Source organism: Cydia amplana, chromosome 17 (assembly GCF_948474715.1).
Source record: "Cydia amplana chromosome 17, ilCydAmpl1.1, whole genome shotgun sequence".
Lineage (NCBI taxonomy): Eukaryota > Metazoa > Arthropoda > Insecta > Lepidoptera > Tortricidae > Cydia > Cydia amplana.
This window is the reverse complement of record NC_086085.1, coordinates 13,072,948-13,096,332: the sequence shown is the minus strand read 5'-3', so window position 1 is coordinate 13,096,332 and position 23,385 is coordinate 13,072,948. Positions and strand designations below refer to the sequence as shown.

Sequence of the window (23,385 nt, the reverse complement as noted above, 5' to 3'; positions counted from 1 at the left end):
CTGGCGTCAACGCCAGGTAGCCCCACGTGGCCCTTGTAAAGTCCAGCTATCGCCTTACAAGAGCTCATAATACAACCGAACAACGTCGTGCTCTACGAGCATTTGGTATTTCTACCTCTAACCGTGGCTGGCTAGAGCCCTAGAGGCCATAATTTTATAATTTTATATACCGTACACTGGCTGAAGTTTATTTATTACAAATAATATTAATTCGATCCCACGAGGGATCCACTTCGACGTTGGCGAAATCATCGACAGTATCGATGGAGCCATATTACCCAAAGATTGATTGATTGAGCCTTTTAGTCAAGGGCTTCACGTACGCGCGGTTAATCACAGAGCGAAGACTTCGCATACGCACCAAACTTGGTTCCAAGACTTGACCCACTCAAAAAATATAGTTTGGTAAGCCATTTTCGCCAGTAGAAGAATTTAAAAACAGTAGGTGCGTTGGGTTGCCTATAGAAAATTTGAATTTTGCGCCTTTTATTACTGACAAAGTGGGTTTGCCAGAAAACTAGGTACAGAAGATTCAGCCTCACAAAACGCGTCTGTTACGATTACAACAGATATGACCGCTAGGTGGCGCAAGCGCCACGCGCGTCCTATGTCTAGCCACCAATGGTGGGGGACGGATGTACTTGTAGGTACTTGTTCAACTTGTTGCGACGCGACGAAATCGCGGAGCGAGCCACGCCTGATACAACGGAATGTGTTATCTGCTGAATAACACAAAAAATATAAAAACACAGAATTATCAAAAAAATATACTTTATTGTAATACAAAATTTCTAGTAGGTACACGTAGTAGTCTACAGTCCGACCAATTGACCTTGCAAGACATACATTGTCACTGCGAAGAGTGTCACAGTCGGTGCAAACTATGATCCAACTAGTCTAGCCAAACGTTTTAAGTTTAAAGCTCCCTGCCCAGAAATATTTTATTTTTATTTTATTGGCAACACTGATGCCCATGATGGGGGAAATACTTAAAATAAAGACTTGGCTTAAAGGTCTCGTAGCCAGGCCATAGAATAAAAAAATGGGAAATATAAAAAAAATAACAATTCTTTCCTTATAAATACAGCTTACATTACTTTAACGATATTTAATATACAGTGAAACCTGGATAAGTGAGACTTCAAGGGTCGAGCAGATTTGTCTCACTTAAAGAGGTATTCCACTTACCCAGGCTCTCAGTTAGCCAGGTACAAATAAATTTCTGTCTCATTTACAGAGGGTCCCATTAATAGAGGTGAGAATAGAGGATATATTTCAGTTATAGAGGTGGTTATAAGGTATTTTGTAATTATCTTGTTGTTGTCCCTAAATATTTTCTAAGTTTGTTTAAATATTTCTTTGGATTTATTTTGAATGATTCTCCAAAGGATATATTTTTTCAATTAAATTCGATATGGACTTCATTGTGTCTTAGAAATCTATTAAAAGAAAATTTATTTATTTGTGTTACTTATCAAGATTTCAGCTTTCGTTTCGATAGTTTCGATAGTTTTAACTACATAAAGTAAGTAGTAAGTATACGGAAATTGATTAATAAAGTCCAAGTTAGAGAGGTCATAGATTGACGTTATCTCAGATACAGAGATCAATTCCTATAAAATTCTAAAAAAACAATTAGGAAAATGTAATCTTATAAATAGTCTCAGTAAAAGAGGTAAAATACACTCTCTGTCTCAATTATAGAGGTAAATGTGACTATAAAATCACAATAACTAATCCCAGTTACAGAGGTTCGTTTTATCTCACTAACAGAGGTAATTCAGTGCTAAAGTGTCGGGACCGCACCATGAGTCCCAGCTATAGAGGTTTCTCACTTATCCAGGTCCCACTTAACCAGGTTTCACACTAGAGAATCTTACTAACAAAAACAATCATTAATCTTTTTGATTCTTAAAGGCTCTATAATTCTATAATACCTACAAACAAATTTAAAAAAAGTGATCATAGTAACAGGTTTGTTGATAGGTGGGTACTTTGTTTGTTACAATACATACTTTTAATTAACCTATTTGTTTAAAAAATTGCCGTATCAAAAGCAACATAATTACAGTATATCTGTTTACAAAAATGTAGCTATTTTAGTATGTTCAAATAATAGTTATAAAAAACTGATTTGTTGCAAAAGTGTCAAAGCTAACATCAAATAGTCAACTCAACAATAATATTTCAATGTTTTTTAAGTAAGTACAATGACTACCTAAATATTTAGATTATATTGATGTGCTCAAGAAAGTATAGGTAATAATGTATTTAACAAAAACACAACAATATAGCCGTACACGGCGGGAAGAAGTTGATAACTCGCGGGAAAAAATGGAAGAAATTTGAACCTTGTGCAATTTAATTTTAAGTTCAAATTTCTTCAATAAAATATCTCGAGTTATCAACTTCTTCCCGCCGTGTACCGATTAGCATAGAGAAAAAAATACATAGAGTGCTCACTCCATACATCAGTTCAGACTATTAATTTCAGTGTCTACATCTAGCATCGAGTAGCGGAACTATCAGCATAAGACTTTCCGGTCGGTGGCTACATCTATTGTCAAGTAGCAGTACTGATAGTTCCGCTACTCGATGCTAGATGCTAATAGTTTTTTGGTACTAAAACTGATGTATGGAGTGAGCACTCTATGTATTTTTTCCTCTATGACCGAAGATACTACAGCTAACCAAAATAGGATAAAGCTTCAGTCAAGTGCGATAACCTCATTTTTATTTTAAACTTAGCGATTTGTTAGTGTCATTTCCGATTTATTCCGGCCTAAATTTTATCACGGTCTCAATAATGCGTTTTGTCAACTATACACAACTACGTGCAAGAATTGCTTTAACCAAGTTATTTACCTATCGTGAAACAACCCAACTATAGCCCATAGAATGTAATATCATAGTTCGTTCAGGTGTGATTATAGTTGGGTGGTATTACTGTAACTGCCTTGAATACAATATAAAGTTTGGCAAGCCATTTCCGTCAGTAGAAAAAGACTTTGAAAAATGAGAGAGTTTGAAAAATGTAGGCGCGAACCATACATAATTTTAATTTCGCGCATTTTCCTACTGACAAAGTGGGTTTGCCAGAGTACCTATATGGGCTATATGTTCTGTATTCACACCCTCATATTCTCCAGCGCCTTAGTCAGCCGCAGAATCTGCGTGATCTGGTCTATAGCCTCAGTTTCCCCTGCGCCCGTCTCGCCCAAGTCGAAGCCGCAGTAGGTGCCGAGCTCGCGGCACTTGGTTATGTAGCGGTGCCACTTGGCGTCTTTCTGGAGGCAGGCGGGGTTGCCGATGACGATCAGTTTCGCTTTGGCGCGAGTTAGGGCGACGTTGAAGCGCTGGAAAAAGAGTTCATCAGATATTATTAGGGTCTGTAGAGCCCATGGTATAATAATATACTCCGCCTGGTACTCTCTTCCGAGATTCGCGAATGACCTAACTGTCACTTGCCTACGTCATCATGCTGTTTACAGGTTCTCAAACTTTAAAATGTGGGAGAATTTTAACCAACGGTGAAAATTCTTTTAACGGCATTAATTTTAAGTTATTCATGTAGAAACATAGTAAAATAAAACAAATCTATACTGCACTTTTCACTCCTACTCTTACAGTTCCGAATAGAGCAGCCAACCATTTTCGTAACAAAACATTAATTACCAAGCTTACGACGTGAAAAGTTTGGAAAACACTGCGACTGCTGACACTGAGCGAGAAGGAAATAACAATTAACACGCGTTCGACAAGGACGGTCGGTCAGGGACAAAATGGCGGATTGTCAAATGTGACAGCGCTATCCTGTGTTGCCAATAGTGTAAACAGAATTACCAGAACGTCGTAATTTCTTTCGTGAATCGGAAGATATTGCTAACGAATAATTAAAAATGACGTGTTATTGTAAAATTTAAGATAAAATACATATAAATGAAAATTATTAAATTATAAAGAAATAAATTAACTTATTAACCATAGATATAATGTACCCATGTAACATGTTATGTTGAAATAAAGTGGCAATGTTATTGTGACGTAGGCAAGTGACACTCTGGGAAGAGAAGACCATGTTTTATTAGACCATGGTAGAGCCTCTAGCGGTAGGCGGTCTTCACACTGCCATAGCAACAGAATGCGACGACGCCAGTGTGAGTGTGAGGTCGCACCGGGTAGTGATTAGGGCTTCCAAATACCGGACTTCTCACAATACCGGTATTAATACCGAAACTGTCTTCATCAATACCGGGATCCCGGTATTGGATATAAATCGCTTAAAAATATATAGTTTTCTTAAAAAGGTGAATTAGACTGGCTCACTGGAATAACAGATATGTCCTAAAAGCTATTACAACAATGAACAATCAATGCCGCCATCTGCAATAATTTTATTTCACACTCCAGGTTGGCAATAATTTTATCCAATTTGTTGACTTCACCTCACCAGTCACATTTGTAGTCCAACTTAACCAACCAGACAACATTTTTTCAAATTTCCGTCAAAATTGGTTTGCCATTATTACAATTATCCTTGCTCTTTCGTTTTATTTTTTGATAAAATTATCAGAACTAATTATGTTAATGTTTATGTCACTATCATCATATTCATCACTCACATAAGTTCAGGATTCATCCACCACCAACCACCAAATATTTATCTGACGCACTAGGCAACGATCTTGTTTCAATAATAAAATGCGGGCTAGAGACCAGTTAGAGTTAGACCAAGTAAAGTCTGCAACGATTTTGATAGCATACGCAGTACGCAGTGCAAGTATTATTTGTACGTCATAATTTCATAGAAGTTTGACGTTTAATATAACACTTGCACTGCGCGTGCTATCATAAACGTTGCAGACTTTTCTTGCTCTAACTCTAGATGCGTCTGACCTTTAGTAAGCTTTTTGATACAGCCGGATATAATGGATTTAAAGGGTTTATACTGCGCATTTCCCTAATTTTTTTAAATACCGGGATCCCGGTATTGCCTTTAAAAATACCGGTATTGAAAAATGCGTTTAAAAAGACGGGATCCCGGGATCCCGAAATACCGGGATCCCGGTATTGGAAGCCCTAGTAGTGATGAGTTTCTCGGTTCGAATTTCGTACTAAGCAGAATTAGTCTGCTAACGAAATCACAAAGTTTGAAACAAGGAATCTGTCACCAGGCTGTATCTCATGAACCGTGATAGCTAGACAGTTGAAATTTTCACAGATGATATATTTCTGTTGCCGCTATAACAAATACTAAAAATTAAATTTGTAGGAACGTTCGGTGGGCGAGTCCTACTCGCAATTTTCCGGTTTTTTAACGTAATGGAGTCGGCAATCTTTTCTTGTTTTTGCTATTCTCCAACATTATTTGCAGAAAATGTCCCGCGAAAACATAAATGTATACATATACGGAATTACCTTGGCGTCGACAAGGAACCCCAGCCGGAACTTGGCATCGTGTGCCAGCAGCTCGCACCTGGCCCGCACAGTGGACACGAGGATGACGCGCTTCTCCTTGCCTTGGAAGCCTTCCACGGTGCCCACTTCGATGTTCAACTCACGTTCTTTGAGCCACTGCTTCATTTTATACACCTGTGAAAAGTCAAGTAGAAAATATAGTTTAAAATCGATAGTAATTCAGGCTGGCAGATGTATAAAAAAAATTTTGAATTGAGAACCTCCTTCTTTTGAATTTTGAAGTTATTTGGGTTTAAAGATTTTATTTCTCATAATCATAAATCATAAAGAACAAAAGTTCACTTACAATGAGCTTAAACTATTAAACAATTTCATGCGTGATTTACAGCGTGATTTATATTTAAAAATAGTATTACTTAAGTATAAACTTTGATTTAAAGCATTACAATCAATTCTAAAAATATGAAAATATCTTCCTTTAGTTTTTAGTCACTTCCTTGGGTTATTGAACTTGTAGGATATCCATCTGTGGTTCAGTCTTAAAAAATAGCCACAAAACTCTGCAGAGTTATTTCTAACGCAAAAAAACAATGTACTTATAATGGGTAAAATGTATTACAAGTACCTGGCGAATATAGGGCGTGACCACGCCTATATCCTCCTGAGCCACGCGGTGCACCTCTAGCAGCGCTGTAACATGTCTTTGTACGACTTCCAGCTCAGAGTCGTTGTAGAAGCTGCAACAAAACCGGCCAAGTGCGAGTCGGACTCGCGCACGGAGGATTCCGCACCATCAACAAAAAACAGAGCAAAACAAGCAAAAAAACGGTCATCCATCCAAGTACTGACCCCGCCCGACGTTGCTTAACTTCGGCCAAAAATCACGTTTGTTGTATGAGAGCCCCACTTAAATCTTTATTTTATTCTGTTTTTAGTATTTGTTGTTATAGCGGCAACAGAAATACATCATCTGTGAAAATTTCAACTGTCTAGCTATCACGGTTCATGAGATACAGCCTGGTGACAGACGGACGGACGGACGGACGGACGGACAGCGGAGTCTTAGTAATAGGGTCCCGTTTTTACCCTTTGGGTACGGAACCCTAAAAATGGCGTACCGTAACATCAAAGATAATTTGAAATAGAGGCGGATTGTCAAAGTAAATTATGCAGCCACAGTAAATTTACTGCCATCTTTCGGCAGAAGATTAAAACTGTTAGAACGCCATTTGACTTTGATCCTTATTCTTTCACTGATATGTGTCAATTTGTTATATGTCAAAAATTAACACCATCTATTCGACAGTAGGCCAAAGGTACGGTGCAATCTTTTCGAGCGGTGGCGCCATACCTTTGGCCTACTGTCGAGTAGATGGCGTTAATTTTTGACATATAACAAATTGACACATATTGTTGCAAAAATAGGGATCAAAGTCAAATGGCGTTCTAACAGTTTTAATTCTGTCGAAAGATGGCAGTAAATGTACCGTGGCTACAATTCACCATGACAGTAACAATAAACTCCATTATCTTTGGTAACATGAAAACGTTCAAAGCCTTGGATGTACCTACAGTAGGTTATGGGTGTAAAGGCTGGCTGCAAAGCGAGACCATAGCATAGAGAAATATAAGTAAGACAAGAGTGCTCACTCCATACATCAGTTTTGATACCAAAAAGACTATTAATTTCAGTGTCTACATCAAGACTTTCCGGTCGGTGCTACATCCATTGTCAAGTAGCAGTACTGATAGTTCCGCTACTCGATGCTAGATGTAGACACTGAAATTAATAGTCTTTTTGGTATCAAAAGTGATGTATGGAGTGAGCAATCTATGTATTTTTTTCTCTATGACTATAGTGTATAGTTTGTAGCTTTCTAGTAGAACCCGAAGGCTTATCCTAATGTCTATTGTTCAGTAAAACCGCACGTGCTACTTACCTGCAAAAAAGGGTCCTAATTATTCTATTTGGCACCTGAGCGCGGGCTAGTCTAACGCTCAAAAAACCAGTGTAGGTGCGCTCTCCGATAACGCGCCTTTGTTACGCATCTCGATGACACATTTTAGACTGGTTCTGTAGCGTTCGACTCGCCGGCACTCAGTAACCGAAGTACCGATTTTTTATGCAGGTGGTTGTGGCACGTGGCACGAGCGGTTTTACTGAACAATAGACAATAGGATTAGCCTTCGGGCTCTATTAGAAAGCTACAAACTATACCTGGGTGACTTCCCGATCCTCTGTTCCTGGGCCGGTACGCCGTAGAACACGATGGCGCGGCTGGACGTCCTATCTCCTAGGATGTCCACGCCGCTGATGTAGTCCACAGGCGCCATGGCCTGAGAAACACACGATTTCTTGGATAAAAGGCACAAAACAGTTGAACAGTAAATATGAGATCGCTCTTAAGCGATAAGACTGCCTGTTGTTACCTCTATTGTATTTGTTTATGTTACTGTACATTTATTGTTTCACGAGTTTGATGAGGTGTGCAAGGTATTGTATTGTATACGAAAAATGTTGCGAGGAAGGGGAAACAGCAACGGTCGATGCCAAGCGGCTGGTGAAACATGGCTTGGGCCTTGGCCATACGTTATTTTAGACCCCGGATTCTTGTCGCGATCACGTGACAAAAGGGTGATTTGGGGAGTAAATGGAATGGTAGAACAAGATAATACTTAAATTATAAGATAACTATTATCATTGATAATAGTTAATTCTAATATATACACATATTATATATACCATTTCCTGAATGGAACTGTGGGACGAAATAATTGTATACCAAAAAAATATGACGTACTTTTTTATGTTATCTTATAATTTAAGTATTATCTTGTTCTACCATTCCATTTACTCCCCAAATCACCCTTTTGTCACGTGATCGCGACAAGAATCCGGGGTCTATATTATCATTGTCAAGACTAGAGACTAAACCTTTTTAGGATACATGGGCTAGCACTTGATCTTGACAGTATCTCGCGGTGAGATAGAGGCGTCCCTCTTTAATTAATACAGTTAGAAAAAGACGGGTATTCTATCTCGCGGCGAGATACTGTCGCGCCAATCATATGCTAGGCCTACTGTTGTAATTTTTATGTACTGCTTTCGAACATTTCGGTTTGAGGGGTCGCCTACCTCCACACTGATTTAAACTTTCACGATTTTTACACATTACGCCCGCATACGCATTACGCGATTAAGTCCCGTTGTACAATTTAACACATTCATTGCCACCCAACCAAACAAGACATCCGCGCCAGGCCACAAAAATTTCGTCATATAAAGCTGTAGTGCCACGATCCCGACTATCGGGTCGACCGGCCTGGGAACGAAATCATAAAATACCCGAGTCGGGTTTTCGGCACTGAATGTGTTAATAATGCGCCTACCTCCAGTTGTCCGTGATAGAACAGCTCGTCGGGGATGCTGAGGATGTCGCGGTGCGATCGGAAGTTCTTCTTGAGCATCATGATGTAGTTCGGGTCTCGTCGCTCGTCGCTGTAGAGGGCGCAGTTGCGCTTCAGCCGCTCCATCAGGGAGATACCTGTTGATAATTAATCAAAGTGAACCAAGAACCAAAATAAGTTTTTCGCAAAAATTTCATTTTTGGTACACGCTTTTAAAGCTATTAAAACCTTATTGGTAAGAGCGGCCAATTACTATGTAATGGCCCATAACTATAGCAGTCACCCTATTTACTCCCAAAAAATATACAGGAAACAATTCAGACTCACTAGAAAAAGTTGCAATGATCAACATATTTTTCGAGACTTTAATGGTGACCTTGAAGCCGTTTTTTGAGTTCTGCAAATGCAAGAAGTACCAGGGTGATAGAGAGTAGAAGGGCTCATTTAGACGGCGCGCGAACTCGTATACGATTTTAGTTACATTGCGGACTATTGAGGTTACATCAATTCAGCCGACCGATCAAATGACGCAATGTAATGAAACTCGCATGCGAGTTCTCGCAGCGTCTAAATGAGCCCGTAGATGGTACACTCACCGAGGCCCAGCTTGCTGGCCTCCCGGGAGATCCGCCCGGCTGCAGGAGGCCGCAGAGCGGGATGAGGCTGGCCGGCTCGCTGGCCTGCGCGGCCTCGTCGATGAACACGTGGGTGGTACACTCACCGAGGCCCAGCTTGCTGGCCTCCCGGGAGATGACGACGGGCCCCAGCTGCTGCGGGTCCCCGGCCAGGAGCAGCGCGCCGCCCGGCTGCAGGAGGCCGCACAGCGGGATGAGGCTGGCCGGCTCGCTGGCCTGCGCGGCCTCGTCGATGAACACGTGGGTGGTACACTCACCGAGGCCCAGCTTGCTGGCCTCCCGGGAGATGACGACGGGCCCCAGCTGCTGCGGGTCCCCGGCCAGGAGCAGCGCGCCGCCCGGCTGCAGGAGGCCGCACAGCGGGATGAGGCTGGCCGGCTCGCTGGCCTGCGCGGCCTCGTCAATGAACACGTGGGTGGTCACGCGTTCGTGTTTCTTCTGCTTTAACTCCCTGGTTATGATGGTAAGAAAAAAGGTGGTGAGACAATATATTGTGTTCATTTATTTAAAATTTTATTTAATTTAAGTACATGTAAAACCAACAGCGCTATATATATATATATATATCCAAAAATTACAATAGAATCACAGAGCCAATTATAGGTTCTCACTTATAAAAATGAAACGAATGACTAATGAACGACACGATGAAGAATCACATGCACAATTTTCGAATACATTAAATCTAATAGTACTACGAAACGATCCATTATAGATTTCTATTATATTATTTCACTCCTATCTATATTTTTCTTCGACATACGTGTCTTACTGTCGGGCTAACTGCCTTTACTGTAAATAAGTGATGATGATTTCGAAAATCTAATTTGTGCCCAAATTTGCCGAATGAGAGATATAGCTGGTCAACCAAATCTTGTCAGTAAAAAAAGGCGCGAAATTCAAATTTTCTATGGGACGATATCCCTTCGCGCCTACATTTTTCAAATTTGCCGCCTTTTTCTACTGTCAAGATCTGGTTGACCAAGTATGGTTACCCCTTGCGCGGTGCACAACATACTACTAAAACGGATTTAGTGCAAGTGCGAGCAGTTGGCAATCCTCTCGCAAAAGGGTCGGCAGCGATTCGCCAGATCACGATAACAATTTTATACTCACTTGGCAAACTTAGCGGCGTGGACGAGCGTGGTGATGACGATGCTATATCTCATGAACTTGGCGATGGTTACCCTGCTCCAGGACTCCCGGCTCGTGCCGTTAGAGTAGGGCCCCAGGATCGCTGGCATTGTTTCCCTGAAAATGTTTCAAATTAGAGAAACTGTTGATACTTCGGGTTGCTGAAGTTGCTGGTGCGCTGAGGGTAAGACCTTCCGCCGGGAGCTGGGTCGTCGCCTGATTGAAAGGGGCCTTAACCCCTGCTCCGGGTTTTTCCCGATGCAATGGCTGGCCATCGCCATCCAACGCGGCAACGCAGCGAGCGTGATGGGTACCTTTGCGTTGGGGGCGGCCCGGGACGGGTTTTAGTAGGTATTTATTTTTTATACATATAGTTTGTATTTATATTTAAGTTTCTTTGAATAAATTACTATTTTATCTATATTTAAAAAAAATACAATAATAATAGCTACATCCAGCGGGTCAGAACTTTCTACGCACCAGCATCGGAGGATCGGATCGGTTAGATCGTCGTTCGGATTTCAGAAATAAGTTTCACTACATAAAACCACGAGGACAGTGGACCGGCCGAGGCCGGGTTTGACAATAAAAAAAAGCCAGTACAATTATATCTGACTATGCTCCATTGACAAGCGACTCTTGCCTAACTATACTAACCAAACCCTGAACTCGGAGTTGGCGCGAAGCAGGAACTCCTCCTCCGGAAACTTGTCCGCGTACTTGATGAGCAACGTGGCCACGTGGTCGGCCGCCATGTTGGAGTCCGTGCACACCAATATCCGGTTGGTGCGGGTCTTGGCCAGCTGGAAAAAAAAAACATTCTAACCGTGCGGTCTGACCGTTCATTCGTCATTCGTTCCATGCGCCTGTCTTCAAATCATCAGTACTTTCAGATATGAGGATTCAACATAGCAGAAGAATAAGAAAGTGCGAGCTATTTACATAGGACTGTGCTACTACTCGAATTTCTAACTGAAGTAACTATGTAGTACAGTCACCACACGGGATTGTCAACGCCATTTAGGGTCCTAGCTAAATTGGGTATACCATACTTACGCTATGGAATGTCTAATTTAGCTAGAGCCCTCAATGGCGTAACAATCACGGGGCGTGACTGTACCTATAATATAATAAAAGCCTCTACCAACTCTACGATGCACATCATTGACGTATATCTCAGGATGGGCCTTAAGCTTTGGATTCCTCCGAAAACGGTGCCGTCATATTACGGCCGTAATATAGCGGTGAATGACGTCACTAGAACGTTGTCTATGTAAACAAGATGGCGCGGTTTCCTAGACGGAGTTGATTGTCAACGTAACGTAATAAAGCGGTGCCGTCATTTGGATGACGGCCGCCATGACCTTGTCAATAGTTTCGTGAACGTTTTATTAGATAGCGGTGACGCCATTTTGAATAAATGACACGAGATTTGAATAAATGATTCCGTACTACGATTATTTTCCTCTTCTGATGATATTTCATCCTCCAAGTAAATTATAGATGGTCAAGCAAATCTTGTCAGTAGAAAAAGGCGCGAAATTAAAATTTTCTATGGGACTATATCCCTTCGCGCCTACATTTTTCAAATTTGCCGCTTTGACCTTGGTGGTTGAAGGTGTGTTATGACGCCGTGGTACTTTCCACATGTCGTCACCGTAAAGACGGCCGTCTTTTGCTGCCGCTATATGACGGCCGTCATATGACGGCACCGTTTTCGGAGGAATCCAAAGCTTTACAGGCACTAAAAATAGTACTAGTTCAGCGGTGTCACTCACGAATTCGAGCCAATCGTGCAGTCTAACGTACCTAGTTGCGACCAATCGCGCGCGTGATGCGAACTCATCAAACAATCGTGTTATAGCGGTGTCACACCGCTGTGCTGGCCCCAATCATGCCCCATTCTTAATGCCCGTACGGCCCGTCCTGAGATATACGTCAATGATGTACATAAGTTATTCCACAAATCTCAGAGGTAGAAATTACATGTACCTCAAATCTTATGAAATTCTGCAAATTTATTTTCTCATTGGGGACATACATTTAGTCAAGGCAGCTGAAGTGTGATCAAGGCTAAAGCACAATACCTATCGCTATCATTCGATTTTAAGGTTTATGTCGAGCATATTATCCACACCTGCAGTATCGCCTCGACGATGGTGACCGTCTTGCCGGTGCCGGGCGGCCCGTGCAGCAAATAAGGGGCAGTGCCACTGCTCCCGGCCACGATGTGTTCCACCACAGCATGTTGTTCCGGGTTGTTCGCGATCAGCGGGTTGTAGAAGCTGTAGCACACGCCAATATGAAGAGTTTTACGCAGAAAGGGGATACACAAGCAGTATATTCAATATTTGATCATTCTCGGACAAATAATGCAGTATCATACATACATGTAGATATTGCAGATGTAGTGAACGATCCTTTGCCGTCGTATTTTCACGGAAACGTTCGTATTTGTCATGCTACTTCAATCAACCTCTGCAGGCTCAGCACGGTTCCATTTTTATCCACTATCACTAAGCCCGTCACTTTCGCACTTACATACTTGTTAGAACGTGACAGGCATGGTGATAAATGATAAAAATGCGACCGTGCTACTAGGGCAGTACTAAGATGCTGATGTCAACTTAAGCCAGTCTCCTCCGAGACCACGGGGACAACGCCGTCCTCGAAACGTCGGGAGGTAAATCTTAAAATTTAGATACGCGATTAAGTCCCGTTGTACAGTTTAATAATGTGTAAAAATCTACTGAGAGAGGTACCTACTGAGACTGACTGAAATAGTATAAAGGATGACTCAAGTCACCGGGCCGGAGCTTCGTTTTCTATGGAAAGCATCACGAGATCACCGGTCATCTGTCATAGAAAAGTAAGCGCCGGAAGCTCTCTGGTCTAACGTGAGTCATCCTTAACACGTTCGTGCGTTTCCTTGAAAATACGATGGTAAAGGATTATTTTATACATCTGTACATTTCGGTATAGATTAGGTAAATCGTGACATTTAGTAATTTTAGTACGGACTAGCGACCCGCCCCGGCTTCGCACGGGTTAACAAATTATACATAAACCTTCCTCTTGAATCACTCTATCTATTAAAAAAACCGCATCAAAATCCGTTGAGTAGTTTTAAAGATCTAAGCAATATATAGGGACAGACACAGCGGGAAGCGACATTGTTTTATACTATGTAGTGATATGCACTGCTGGACATGTTAAAATGTAATTGTAAGGCCCGAGTGGACGCTCGAGTTGTAATTGTAAGGCCCGAGTGGACGCTCGAGTTGGGCGTGCAGCGGGGCGGGGCGTGCGGCGTGCATGTTAAACAAATGCAAGCGTATAGGAGCGGCCTTAGTGCACGCTGCTCACATCACGCGTGAGCCCACAGCCACGCTGCACGCCCCGCCGAACGCACACGCACGCTAAAAAAGTTCTTGGTTGAAAACTCATTTTACAATATAAAGGAGTATCTTAATTATAAGTCTTAATAATGTTAATTGCTAGTGTGTGCTAGTTAATAAGTACGAGGGTGAATCAAAAAGTCCTTAGAAATAGGGTCAAAAACAAACGAATATGATTTTTATTTTTTTTACTTTTCAACATAATTTCCTTCTTGTTCTATACATTTATTATACCGTTTTTCAAGTTTTTTTAATCCATCATAAAAAAACGATTTTTCTTGAGCCTCAAAAAACTCCTCTACGGCACCCATGACCGCGTTGTTGTCGTCAAATTTAGTTCCGCGAATGTGCTCCTTTAGTTTCGGAAACAAGTGGAAATCACTAGGAGCTAAGTCTGGCGAGTAGGGCGGATGATCAAAGATCTCAAAACCAGCTTGGCGGATTGCAGTGAGAGCCATTTGTGATCGATGAGCCGGAGCATTATCATGGTGAAAAAGCACTCCCGCACTCAATTTTCCTCGACGTTTTTCTTTGATTGCTTGACGCACTTTTGGTATCAAATCGGTGTAATAGGCACCTGTAATGGTTTTTCCTTTAGGCAGATAATCAATAAAAAGGATTCCTTCTGCATCCCAGAAAACTGAGGCCATAACTTTACCTGCTGTCGGAAATACTCTAAATTTCTTTATTGGAGGGGAGGATGGCCGTTTCCAGGACATGCTTTGCTTTTTTGTTTCAGGGTCAAAATGGTGAACCCATGTTTCGTTCATTGTTACGAAACGACGATAAAAAGTGTCCGGATCATGTAAGATTTTCTTTAGATTCCGCTTCGAAACTTCTAAACGCAAGTCTTTGTTAGCCTGCGTTAACATTCGCGGAACCCATCTTGCTGACACTTTTTTAAAACCCAAAACATCGGTTAGTATTGAATGTACGCTACCAAATGAAATCTTTAGTATTTAATTTAATTAATAGTATTTAATTGTTAGTCGCCGGTCGTCCAAAACCATTTTCTCAATTTTTTCAACGGTTTTTGCGTTAACTGAGGTAGATGGCCGGCCGGAGCGGGGGTCGTCTTCGCAGCTAGATCTGCCTCTTTTAAACTCGGCAACCCAGAAAGCGACGGTGGAATAGGGTACAGCACTAGTGCCTACGGTTTGCTGAATATCCAAAAAAAATTCCTTGGTAGTCATTTTTTTCATACACAAGTACTTTATCACGGCACGTAACTCATTTTTTTCCATAATGGGACGTTTTAGTCGACTTATTTCGCAAAATATTGATTTACCATGTAACGGCGGGAACAATTCGAATGAAACCAACTGTCAAATATTACGTTATAATGACAGTTCAAAATAAAAAAAAAACTTCATTTAAAAACTTTTTATAAACAGCCAGTTCTAAGGACTTTTTGATTCACCCTCGTATTAGTTTTTAAGTCTTTATGTATATTGCTGTGCCCCAACGGGGTTTATGCTGGAACATGTAAATACTATAAAATCTTGTAAAACCCATAAAAGCAATGAATAAATTATGAATTATGAACGCTCCGCTTCGAGCGTGCACTCAGGCCTTAATCTTACCTGGAGATGCGTTTGATGGGAGGCACCCGCTCGTTGCCCTTCGGGAAGGTCTTGGTCAGCATATGCTGCCGCCGCATGTCGTCCACCGCCACATGCATGCGCTCCAGAGGCATGCGGGACATGCTGAAGCGAATGTCGAACTTATCATCGTTCTTGTAGAGCTTGTGAAACCTAAAAGAAAATGTTACTTTAGGTATCTTAGCGCCACTTGCACCATTCCACTAACCCCGGGTTAACCGGTTAAACCTGGAGTTACCATGGTTACCAGTACAATTTGAGACTAAGTTAACGTTTTAACCGCTTAACCTTGGGTTAGTGGGATGGTGCAAGTGGCCCTTAAAAGAGAACGGCGTTATGGATCCAGATAGTGGCTAGAGTGCATTCAGCTAAGCTCGGTCTCATCTTCGTGAAAACCAGGAGTCTCTTTGCAGGGTACGTATACCTACCACCACGCGTCTCTATATCAAAAACAGTTTCTTAATTAACCGAATTTGGTACTAAGTTTTAATAGTTTACCTACCTGTCTTACATTTGCGTTGTTTTTCTTGTTTAATAGATACCTTAGATAACTGAGGTGAGGAAATATGTGACGATATCTATGAAAAGGGTACCTTATTGTCTATGGCGCTTACGCCATTATTAACGATGCGCTGATATAAATACAATGCCGCGGGACGCTGTGCGGCGTAAGCGCCATCGACAATAAGGTCCCTTTTCATAGACAATGCCCCATACATTGTTATTAATAAATGTACCTTTAATAATGTACCTACCTATGTATTGTTTTTCTCGATACACCAAACACACTGAATGACTTACTTAGCAGATATCTTGCTGAATTGCGCGTAGTTGTCCAGGATGTCAGTGATGATGGCTTCGTACATCACTTCGGTTTTGTTGTGTGGTCTGACGTAGACCAAATCTCCTAAAAGAAACGTAATGTATGGTAAACTAAGTCACAATTGCCTTTTTAGGGTTCCGTAGCACCGACCGGAAAGTCTTATGCTCAACAACATAAGACTTTCCGGTCGGTGCTACATCTATTGTCAAGTAGCAGTACTGATAGTTCCGCTACTCGATGCTAGATGTAGACACTGAAATTATTAGTCTTTTTGGTATCAAAACTGATGTATGGAGTGAGCAATCTATGTATTTTTTTCTCTATGGTAATACGTAAATACTTACCCAGCATTAGCGATGGTCGCTTCTCGGCCAGACCCGGCACAAGCAACGAATACGATTTGCCTGAAAGACTGCGCCTCAGCGTCACGCCAGACATGTTGTAATTCTGTAATATTAGCAATATTACAAGTAAGAGGAGCATACTTTGACATATATATATATATATATATCTCAGGACCAGCCTTACGGGCAATAAGAATGGAGCATGAATGGGATACAGCGGTGTGAAAACGCTGCAACGCGTTTGGCTGATGAGTTCGCATCATACGCCGCGATTGGTCGCAACTAGTTGCGTTAGACTACAGCTACACGATTGGCTCGAATTCGTGAGTGACACCGCTGAACTAGTTCCATTTTTAGTGCACGTAAGGCCAGTCCTGAGATATAAGTCAATGGGATCATACAGTCAAACTTAAAGTTAAGGGTATCCCTGGATTCCCTCGGAGAATCGAGGGTTTCTTCTTTCCGGCTTCGGCATATAGGTTCGACAAAGACAAATTAGAATTTAAATTGGCGTATATATTTTCGACCATGATCATTGAATTTATTCAAACACGGATAAAGCACATAGGATTTAAAAAAAAAGTATCATAACACATTACAAGTATAAAAATCATAATAACTAAAAAAAATACATTCAGAGTTAATCCAATCCGACGCTCGAAATGTTGCGATATTGCGTAAATTACAAACCTTCAAATTAGCCCCAATAACAGTTTCCTCATACCAAAGTAAGTTATGGAAATACCGTATGTAGTTTAATTCGTCCGGTCCAGCTTCGAAAATAGCCCTGTGGAAAACATTGAATTGTTAAGGTAATTTAGATAAAGTAGTATGAAATTTAAATTTCAGGCTTGGTTACTTTCTGACGTCATATTAGATGCAGAAAGAGACAGCCCCCGAAATTGACATTCCAAGAAAATTCTTCCTCAAAAAGTGACGTTATAAAGGCAACGCTCCGAATTAGCGTATCGCCGGTCAGTTTCCTAATTCGTCAATTTTGCTGATTCAACAGTTTACCTTCTGGTCATTTTCACTAGGTTGACAATTTCGCTAGTGGGTCATTTTCCTAAACCTTCAGTTTACTCTTTCGCCAGTTTTGCTAGGCTTCAGTTTCGTAAATTTGCTAGTTTCCTTATGTGCTAATTTAATTATTCGTCAGTTTGGTCAAATGGTAATTTCCCCTAGATAATCGGTTTCTATATTCGCCAGTTTCACTAGTTGCCAGGGTCTTATAGTCGTGTTTCGGTCAGGTTTCGGTGTATCAAATATACAAGGTGATTTCAGGGTCGTGTGGCAAGTAGCAAGAGACCAAGGCTTGATGCAGAATCAAAAGATGAACCTATTGATGCTTCATTGATGTTTCTAGTCACCTTATTAAATGTTATTTTAAAACTATTATCCGACACCATACAAAGTTATGTCATCTGCTATTCTCCTGTAGGTACAGTCAATAAGACATGACTATGTTTTTTTTTTTTAAAGAATACGGCAATGTGATTTAAAAATATTAAACTTACATTTCGTGACTTTTAGCCGAGTACAAAAATATGTCTTGTATCGCCTTAAGATCGCCTTAAAAACAGCTGGGTTCCTAGTTTACTACGGAACCCCAAAAAAGTAGCAAATCATAAACATGACGAAATAGCAAAACTGACAACTTAAGATAATTGAGGAATAAGGAAGTTTGCGACTCAAGAAACTGGCTTAATAGGGGCTCTGACAATTTAGTGAAACTGGCAAAAAAGGAAATTGGCGAATTAAGAAACAGTCTAATCATTAAACTGTTGAATCAGCAAAATTGACGAATTAGGAAACTGACCGGCGATACGCTAATTCAACGACACTTTATCGCGGCCAATTACAAGTAAAACCCTCAAAAACCCTATACATACTAAAATTTTTGCAAATCACTCTTTCTTCAGCCTCCATAACATCAACCACATTCTGTACTTGACCGAGATTATATGTGACGTTATCTATGAAAAGGGACCTTATTGTCGATGGCGCTTACGCCATTATTAACGATGCTCCGATATAAATACAATGCCGCGCGCCGCTGTGCGGCGTAAGCGCCATCGACAATAAGGTACCTTTTCATAGATAATGCCCCATATTAGTACCTATAGTCCAAATCGAAGTCTTATTTGAGTCGTCGAGATTTCGAGATCCTGACCCACGGTGCCTGGATTTTGTAACTCCAGGGTCTCTAAAGACCTACTTACTTGACTTTTTCGACTAGGGCTTTCTCCTCGTCGGTGACGTCGTCGTTTTCGACCTTCAAGTCTCGGGCGAAAATTTTCTTCAAAGCTTTTAATGGTATTACGAATACGTCGTCTTCTCCCCTGAAGAAAGACAATGGAAACATGAACCACAATACAAGGTGGTAAGGTTGTTTTTGGCTGGACGTAGTTAATGACGTCCACCAAAAACAACCTTACTGCTCAGTGTTTTAAAGATAATGGGGTCCCGTTGTTTCCCATAAAGTTTTAAGTCATAATCATAGAGAAATATAATAAGACAAGAGTGCTCACTCCATACATCTGTTCAGACTATTAATTTCAGTGTCTATGTTTGTATGATGACCTGGATCATGGAGCGCCTACGCAATATCAATGCGCAAACTGTCAGGGAGGCCAACCGCCGCTCATAGATAACTAAGTGTAGCTTCAAAAATTTGCATGTCATTTTTTCATTCTTTCTGTACCACAATCAAGAAGTACACGTCTCATTTAATTATTCTGGAGTTTCTTTTCTATAAGTCCGTCAGCCCCTTGAACATGGTCCACACGAACCGGATATAAAAAGGAACCAGCATAAATATTGAAGGAAAAAAGGGAAATACTTATAAAATACCAATTTACCACTGAGGATATCATCAAGACTGCCGAGGCTCTTTTGAGGAAGATCACCACACCAGGACATCGGAATCCACCAGTGTTGAGTGTTAGGTGTATTAGGGCCAGCACTCTTTATTAAGGTAGTAGGTATAGGATTTATAGTGAACTCCAGGTTAGTGAATTTTATTGTATAAAGTGTATTGGTAGTTATTAAAGTTAGATTCATTTGAAATTTAGTTCGTTGTAATTATTTAAATGTGATATTCGTCTAGTCAATTTTTAATCATTACCTATATCAATTGTTAACTTCTAATCGATTGAATTGGTTGGGTATATTCCTTTAAATAACTTACTTTTGTCAACGCAACATCTGACCGTTAATTTACCGTTATTCGTGTAGGTACGCTTATTCTATTCACTAGAGACTAGTCATTTAGATTTTAATTTATTTGTATTGTGGATTAATTTTAAACAGGAATTATAGGTATTACTAAGGATTTCAAATAATAATTGCATTTTAAATTGATTAATTTTATAAATTTTACATGAATGATAATTTGTGTAGGTATGTATAAATCTTTGTTAATAAGTACAGTAAGATAATAGTTTAGTATATTTTACATTATTTTACACGAATCAATCAATTATTCACATTTATTCGTGATATCGAGTTATTTATTATATCATTTTATTGTGAAATCTCATGAACTAGACTATTTTAGCTTATTGACTAAACTGAACACAAAGTGCAATTTTCATTATTAAATTATTTGCAATAATCCCGTTAACATCTATTAATTGTTTACATTCAAGGTCTACGTACACCAGCTTCCCAAAAATGGCCGATGAAAAGGATTTAATTCGCAAAAGAGGCAGTTACAAAGGTCAACTAACATTATTTACTACATACCTAGGCACAGTGAAGGAATCGTCATTGACTCAAGCTGAAGCTAGCCAATTGCAGATGCGTATAGGTAAGATTGAGGCATTGTATGAACTTTACGATGATGTGCAGACACAGTTAGAGTGTACCAGTGAAAATGTGGATGCACACATGGTGGAGCGAGATGAATTCCAAAATAACTATTTCTCTGTACTCTCGCGGGCCCAGGATATGCTCAACAATTTCAATAAAAAGCGTGACGAATTCGAGTCGTGCAGCAATCGTGGGTCGCGAAGTGGTTCGAGTAATCGTAAACTGGTTAAGCTGCCAACTATTCAGTTACCAAAATTTCAAGGTTCATACGAGAATTGGCTAGGGTTTCGAGACACTTTCGCAAGTCTAATTCATTCCAACGATGACATCGATAACATTAATAAATTTCATTATTTAAGAGCATCGTTGGAAGGGTCTGCGGCCTTGGTTATTCATTCAATTGAGTTTTCTGGGAGCAATTATGAGGTCGCATGGACCCTCTTATGTGAGCGGTTTGATAACAAAAGATTACTACTGCAAAATCATGTATCTGCACTATTTACCGTCGAGCCAATCACAGAGGAGTCGTCCATGCAACTGAAACGGCTTATAGATCAAGTGAACAAAAATCTAAGATGCTTAGAATCCCTAGGTGAGCCTGTCAAACACTGGGACACGCTTCTTATTCACATTATTAGTAATAAGTTAGACACTACAACTTATCGTGAGTGGGAGGAACACAAAGGAAGCCTAGATAAAAATGTACCTATTTCGTTTGATAATTTTATCACCTTTATGCGTAATCGTGCAGACTTAATTGAAACTTTAGAGTTATCGAGCGCCTCAGGCGCCGGTCAATCGAGTCAGCCGGCTAAAATCGCAACAAAACATAGGACTTTGCTTTCTACACAAACCACCAAACACTGTGTCACTTCGTCGTCTACGACGTGTCCGAAATGTAATGGTGAACACAATTTAAATAACTGCGCTCAGTTTCTCGCCTTAAGCAATGCCGAGCGACTTAACTTGTTACCGACTTATAAGATATGTTTCAACTGTTTTCGAGCCGGTCACTATGCAAACCAATGCAAGAAGGCCGGGTGTAAATTATGTAAGCGCAAACATAACTCGCTTATTCACATCGCAGAGCATAAGCATCTAAGCATGGTGCCGTGCTACTAGCAACTGCACTAATTAAGGTCTATGGGCATAATAACAGCGAATTTATAGTAAAAGCATTGTTAGATAATTGCAGCGCAACCAGTATTATGACTGAGAAGATGTGTCGTCAATTAAATTTACGTACTGATCAGGTAAATAGATCGATTGTAGGAGTAAATAAGTTAAAGACGCCTGTAGGTAAAATATGTCAAGTACCGATAAAGTCGTTAGATGATACCTACTCGACCAGTTTAATTTGTTCTGTGCTGCCATCTATAACTGAACCCACACCTTATCATCAGATTGACTCTCACGATATATTGCGATTAAATATCCCATCCGATTTGTGCTTGGCTGATCCTAACTTCCACACCCCATCTGAAATTGATATTTTGATTGGAGGTGACCTATTTTGGGGGTTGTTGGGGTCACACAAAATTGAGTTAGGTGATGGGAGAACAGTGCTGTGCGAGACTAAATTGGGATACATAGTCGCAGGTCCGTTAATCAGCGGTCACGCATCGACTTCGTCGCATGCCATTAAATGTAATTTTGCGAATGTCATCTCTAATACGAGTGCAGATTTGACTAATGATGAGATTCAAACCCAACTTACAAGATTTTGGCAGCTTGAAGACGTCTGTCCTAAAGACTCCCATTATTCTTCGGAGGAGAAGTCATGTGAGAAGCATTTCACCGAAACTGTCACTAGGCTGGAAAATGGGCGATTCTGCGTACGGTTACCATTGAAGGAGGATCCTAGCGTTCTAGGGAATTCGTATAACCGCGCTAGGCAGTGCTTTCTATCACTAGAGCGTAGAATTGATTCACGTCCAAAGTTCAGAGACATGTATAAGGAATTTATGGCAGAATATGAGTCACTGAATCACATGACTGAGTGCAAAGAGTCTAGGTTAGAGCAGGAAGCATACCATATACCTCATCATGGAGTTTTAAGGGAGAGCACTACTACAAAATTGAGGGTAGTTTTCAACGCCAGCGCTCCCACCAGCTCAGGGATATCCCTGAATAAGATTCAGATGGTAGGGCCGACTGTACAGGATGACCTTTTGTCTATACTGCTTCGATTCAGGCAGCACAAGTACATTATTTCAGCGGATGTAGAGAAAATGTATAGGCAAATAGTAGTTCATCCTGATGATAGATATTTGCAGCGGATTTTGTGGCGAGCTGATCCATCTAAACCTTTAAAAATCTTTGAATTAAACACGGTTACATACGGGACTGCTAGTGCACCTTTCTTGGCAACACGGTGTTTAAAACAGCTGGGTATTGAGTGTAAGGATGAGGTCGTTCGCGAGGTCATTATTCACGACTTTTATGTCGATGATCTGCTCACTGGCGGGGATGACTTGCAACAAGTGCTTTCCATTAAGAGTCAGGTTACTTCTACTCTAGCATCAGCTGGTATGAATTTAAGAAAATGGAAATCAAATGAACCCCAACTTATGGCGGACTCTGATTCGTCTCAATTAGATTTGAATATTGGCACTAAACCCAGTAAAATCCTGGGACTGAGCTGGCAGCCAGAGTCTGATGAGTTGTGTTTCCCGGTTGGTAAATGTTCACTTGTCGTCAATACTAAACGGGATTTGCTATCAGCAGTGGCGCAAATATTCGACCCCACTGGTGTGCTGGCTCCTTGTGTCATTCTCATGAAAATGTTGTTGCAAAATTTATGGCTACAGA

At 40.7% G+C, this 23,385-nt stretch overlaps 1 protein-coding gene across 1 annotated transcript in view; it reads right to left on the bottom strand.

The window, feature by feature from the left end:
• Positions 1-3,120: 3,120 nt before the first annotated feature.
• Positions 3,121-23,385, bottom strand: part of LOC134655855 (putative helicase MOV-10) — a 33,032-nt gene continuing 12,767 nt past the window's right edge. Inside the window, exons 6-19 of the mRNA XM_063511346.1 lie at positions 18,984-19,103; positions 17,452-17,548; positions 16,762-16,864; positions 16,396-16,501; positions 15,577-15,747; positions 12,733-12,880; positions 11,253-11,398; positions 10,578-10,712; positions 9,548-9,912; positions 8,809-8,963; positions 7,637-7,755; positions 6,044-6,155; positions 5,419-5,592; positions 3,121-3,356 (exon numbers count right to left, since the gene is read on the bottom strand). Of these exons, the coding sequence (XP_063367416.1) occupies positions 3,129-3,356; positions 5,419-5,592; positions 6,044-6,155; positions 7,637-7,755; positions 8,809-8,963; positions 9,548-9,912; positions 10,578-10,712; positions 11,253-11,398; positions 12,733-12,880; positions 15,577-15,747; positions 16,396-16,501; positions 16,762-16,864; positions 17,452-17,548; positions 18,984-19,103 (2,179 nt within the window). The 3' untranslated portion in view covers positions 3,121-3,128. The remainder of the gene's footprint in view (positions 3,357-5,418; positions 5,593-6,043; positions 6,156-7,636; positions 7,756-8,808; positions 8,964-9,547; positions 9,913-10,577; positions 10,713-11,252; positions 11,399-12,732; positions 12,881-15,576; positions 15,748-16,395; positions 16,502-16,761; positions 16,865-17,451; positions 17,549-18,983; positions 19,104-23,385) is intronic.